This window comes from Mastomys coucha, chromosome X (genome assembly GCF_008632895.1).
Source record: "Mastomys coucha isolate ucsf_1 chromosome X, UCSF_Mcou_1, whole genome shotgun sequence".
Classification (NCBI taxonomy): Eukaryota; Metazoa; Chordata; class Mammalia; order Rodentia; family Muridae; genus Mastomys; species Mastomys coucha.
Genome location: NC_045030.1, coordinates 60,974,585 through 60,979,406, shown reverse-complemented (window position 1 = coordinate 60,979,406; position 4,822 = coordinate 60,974,585). Strand labels below are relative to the sequence as shown.

General features: G+C 41.3%; 1 protein-coding gene across 6 annotated transcripts in view; it reads left to right on the top strand.

The window, feature by feature from the left end:
* Arhgef6 (Rac/Cdc42 guanine nucleotide exchange factor 6) overlaps window positions 1-4,822 on the top strand; it is a 110,348-nt gene that overhangs the window by 84,080 nt on the left and 21,446 nt on the right. For all 6 annotated transcript variants that reach the window (XM_031362271.1, XM_031362195.1, XM_031362348.1 and 3 more), the window contains one exon: window positions 3,750-3,888. In XM_031362271.1, coding sequence (XP_031218131.1) covers window positions 3,750-3,888 — 139 coding nt within the window. The remainder of the gene's footprint in view (window positions 1-3,749; window positions 3,889-4,822) is intronic.

Below are 4,822 nucleotides of genomic sequence, written 5' to 3'. Positions count from 1 at the left end.
TTGTTATAGAGATTAGTTAAGCACTCTAGTGTTGTTATGATATAGCATGTTTTCCTCCACCCTTCCAGTCCAACCCAGAATATAACACAGCCCCATCAACCAGATTTCCTATGAAACAAATGTATATTGAATTTGAAATGGCATTTATAAATTCATTGAAAAAGTGTTTCTTATGAATAATATTAGGCTTCAAAAGCAAGCCTTGAGCCTGGTGTGGTAATACACATTTGTAAGCCCATCTGAGGCAATAAGATCAGGAGTTCAAAGCCATCCTTTGCTATATAGCAAAGGTCAGCCGAAGCTGCATGAGACCAAAAAGGATTGTGAGGATTGGAGAGATGGTTCAGCCATTAAAAACAATGACTACTCTTGCAGAGGACCTGGGTTCAATTCACAGCACCCACATATTGGCCCACAACCATGGGAATCTCCAGTTCTGGTGGATCCAACACCCTTTTTTGGCCTCTAGAGGCACCAAGCACGCCGATGGTACCCAAACAATGCATGCAGGCAACACACTCATACACATTATAAAATAAAATAAGATCTTCTTTAAAGCTATTTAGAAGTTAAAAATCATTTCAAGCCTGATTGGTTTTTTGCTATAATGATTATTATACATTTGTATATTTCTATTTACATATAATATTACTTTCCATATTAAGCTTATTTAGCTAAGTAAAGTACATCGTTTGGAATCAATTTATCACCCCAGGTAGTATCTCTATAAGACGATTGGGTTCATTTCACTAGTAACAGTTTCTTTTCTTCCCAATGATCTGCTGTAATCCAAGACAGGTGTCTCATGTTAAAATATTTACCAAGCCTAAGAATTAGACTGGGTCTTGGGAAGCTCTAGCTCAGAGCCCATGAGCCCATGCTATTAATTGCTGCGACTCTTCCAGCAATTAGAGCAGACTCGCGAAGACTGGCGAGCACTTAGTCATAGAAAGGAAACACAAAGCATAGTTCCCAAACTGAAAGGAAATTAGGAAAGCTATTTTCTTCAGATTGCATGTCTGCTCAAATGCACTTTCTTAATTATATAAGTGATGACTTTTAATGCCTCTTTAATCTCTTGGCTGGAAATTAAACATCAGATGATTATCCATTAAGCTGCAAAGCGTGGGTGCTAGGAGATTCTAAAGATAAGACCCTGCTGGCTAAAGTTGACAAAAAAGAAAAATCCCTCTCTGTAGAGAGGCAGGGTGGTGATGTGGACAGTGCCAAGGTTGGCATCAGACCTACATATTACATCCACTATAGCCACTTACCAGACATTTGCTTTCCTGGACCTCAGGTTTCTCAACTACAAAATAGGGAAAATACCTATACCAAAATGCTTATTATCATAAAAAGATAACCTTACAAATTCCATTAGCTTAATCCAGTTTAATTAGAAAGTAGGTCTTATCTGTTCTTTAAAGGGTTTATTTTACTTTTTATCACATGTATATTATGTTTCTGGGGATATGTGCACATGTGGGTGAAGGTGTCCATAGGATCCAGAAGAGGCTGTCAGATGCCCTGGAACTCGTTACAGGTAGTTGTTAGCTGGTCCCTCACAAGAGCATCAGTACATGCTTTGACCACCAAGGCTTGCTCCAACTCCTGGTTTTCTGTTTTATGCGTGGGATACTTGAGGCTCAGGCTATATGCAGCACTTACCCTCAGCTGCTTCTAGAATGTAGCTATGAAAATGGATATAATGGTGATGATTTGATGCGACTGTTCAGTTGTGATGTAGCATTCCCTAAGGCAGCCATCGTCATCGTCAGCCCTTTCCCCCTTGACATGCATATGGTACTACACAGTCAGGGCTGCTGCTGTGGTCGCTGAAACTGCATCCTTGACTGAGCCCAGAAACCCGAGGAGAGAGCGTTCATTTATAATAGGGATCTCTTGCGAGTTACTCCATTTCCAACTCTGTTTATACTCTATTGTTGAGAGTAGGGCTTCTTTGAACTCATTTCACAAGCTGTGCTAACGCCACAGTTGAGGGGCCACTATACAAAGTATGTCCCATTAAAAAGGGTGGTGGTGGCGCACGCCTTTAATCCCAGCACTTGGGAGGCAGAGGCAGGCGGATTTCTGAGTTCGAGGACAGCCTGGTCTACAGAGTGAGTTCCAGGACAGGCAAGGGTACACAGAGAAACCTTGTCACAAAAAAAAAGAAAGAAAGGAAGGAAGGAAGAAAGAAAGAAAGAAAGGAAGGAAGGAAGGAAGGAAGGAAGGAAGGAAGGAAGGAAGGAAGAAAGAAAGGGAGGGGCCATTCTTTTCTTTAGTAGAAAACTCTTGCTTGGGGTGAGTTTAAAGTTGGTGAGTCCAGTAGGGATCTCAGAAGTTAAGACCTTGCAGACACTTGGACGTTTTGATACGAAAGCTATGGTGCTAAAGCTTTCCTATTGTAGGATAGTGAACAGGGAAAGACGGTAAGCTGGAGGGAACACTTAGCCTACAGAAGTCTGCTAGGTGGGATCTGATGAAGGTGTGGACTTGTATGGTAGAGATGGGACTGGACTGGTATAAAAACACCCAAGGAAATCTGGAAGTGGTTGAACATGTACAGATGACCAAGGGGGAAAGCAAAAGTTTCAAATTAAGTTTTCAGGAAGTGGGTTCCTCTTTCTAATTGTATCTTTTTTATCCATTTTCTTCCTCCCATCCTCTCTCCAGCTTTCTTGTATGTCTTCCTTCCTTTCTTTTTTTCTTTCTTTTTTTTTTGTTTTTTTTTGTTTTTTTTTTTTTTGTTTTTCGAGACAGGGTTTCTTTGTATAGTCCTGATTGTCCTGGAACTCACTCTATACACCAGGCTGGCCTCGAACTCAGAAATCCGCCTGCCTCTGCCTCCCAAGGGCTGGGATTAAAGGCGTGTACCACCACTGCCTGGCCTTCTTCCTTCCTTTCTTTCCATCTTTCTTTCTTCTTTCCTTTCTTCTTTCTCATCCTTTTTCTTTTTATTTCATTATTTTATACACCATTCTTTATCCCATTGTGCCCTAGATATCATTAGGTCGCTCAGGCTGATCTCAAATTCCTGGAGTTTCTCCTATGTCCTGAAGGCTAGGACCACTATTGCTACCACCTAGTTCTCTCTATTTTTCAAAGGGTATATAGAATCACCTTGCAGTCTCAGCCCTCATGAATAGAGACAATCTGGAAAGGTACTTGTATCTCCACTAAGATGCTGCCTTATTGGGGATGGGGGGTGTTCAGATAACCTGCAGAACTGTACTCAGGTCTTAGGCAAAGTGCCTCTTTGCTTAGTCATACCAACACCCCGCTGCCCGAATATAGCCTTTGGTTCTAGAAGAGCAGAGTCGAGTGAGATGGAGAGTTTACTCAGTTGTTAATCTTGGCATCAAACCAGCAAATAAGTAGAATGTTTGAACTGAACAAGAAAGCATACTATTTTAGCATGAGATTGAGGTCATCTGATAGACTGTTCACCCGATCACCTGGGTTCAGAATCCTTACAGGTGGGGAACTTTTGTTCATTGCTGTAGAAGTATATAAGGACAGAGCTTCTCCCCAGTAGCTGCTCCACCAGTAAGTGCTGAAGGGGTAAATAGCACCCCCAGGATCCCAGGTGTGGCCCATCATCATCTCCCCTGTGCTGGCCACAGAGCTGATGACATCGGAGACATGAATAATGGCTGATTTCACTGCAAAATATACTAACACAGTAAATTGATATTTGACACCAGATATTCAACAGTATTCAAAGTGTATCCATTGTTTTTCTCTAGTGATGATCTAGAACGATTCATGGAAAATCAAGGTGCATCCAGCCCTGGTATCCTCATTCTAACAACCAGTCTCAGCAAACCATTCATGCGCCTGGAAAAGTATGTTACTCTCTTGCAAGAGCTGGAACGGCATATGGAGGTAAGGAAAGGCAAGCTTCAGCAGGGTCCACTCCACAAAGCACATGGTCTGCTTCCAACGAGCTTTATTAAGAAGCCAGAAAACATTGTGCTTTCAAATTCGACTTGATCCACTCTTCCCTCTTCCTGGATGGCAGTTCAGCATCTCTCTTTATGCAACGAAATAAGATACCCAGTTTTTTTCCTGCTACACAGTTATAATTCTTCCCCTCCCCCCTCTCCCGCCCTCCAGGCTTTGTCCCTGTCACCTCAAGGCTATGCCTATGACTTAGGTCCGTAGTTCCCAAACTGTGGGTTGCAACCCTTCCAGTGCCTGAACAACCCTTTCCCTAGGATCACATGTGAGATATCCTGCACATCAGATATTTATATTGTGATTCATAACAGTAGCAAATTTACCATTATGAAGTAATAATGAAATAATTTTATTGTTGGGAGTCAGTGAAATGATTTTATGGTTGGGGGTTGCCACAACATGAGTAACTATATTAAAGGGTCACAGAATTAGGAAGACTGAAAACTACTGACTTGGTTTTCTATTGCCAACTCGTCTATAGACCTACAAATCTCTATTGTTTTTCAAACCAATGTCAGAAAACATGAAGACCAAACCAAAAAAAAAAAAGTAGAAGAAAACACACACAAAAAAATATGTTTGTTGCAGATGGGAATACTATGGACATTTGATTTTCTAACTCTGGCCCTCCTTAAAGATTATAAATGGATCCAATACTACTCTCCACTTCTCTCCAGTATGGTTACGTCAACGTCCACTCACATTTTTGTTTAGGAACTTAACATTTACTCGTAATGATTATAGTGCAGCTATAATCTTTTCTAAATATTAGGAATTGCAACGAGATCTGATAAGTGAGTCTGAGCACCCAAATCTTGTGATTTTAACATGCAGCTCTTTTGTGATCTGGCACTGGGTG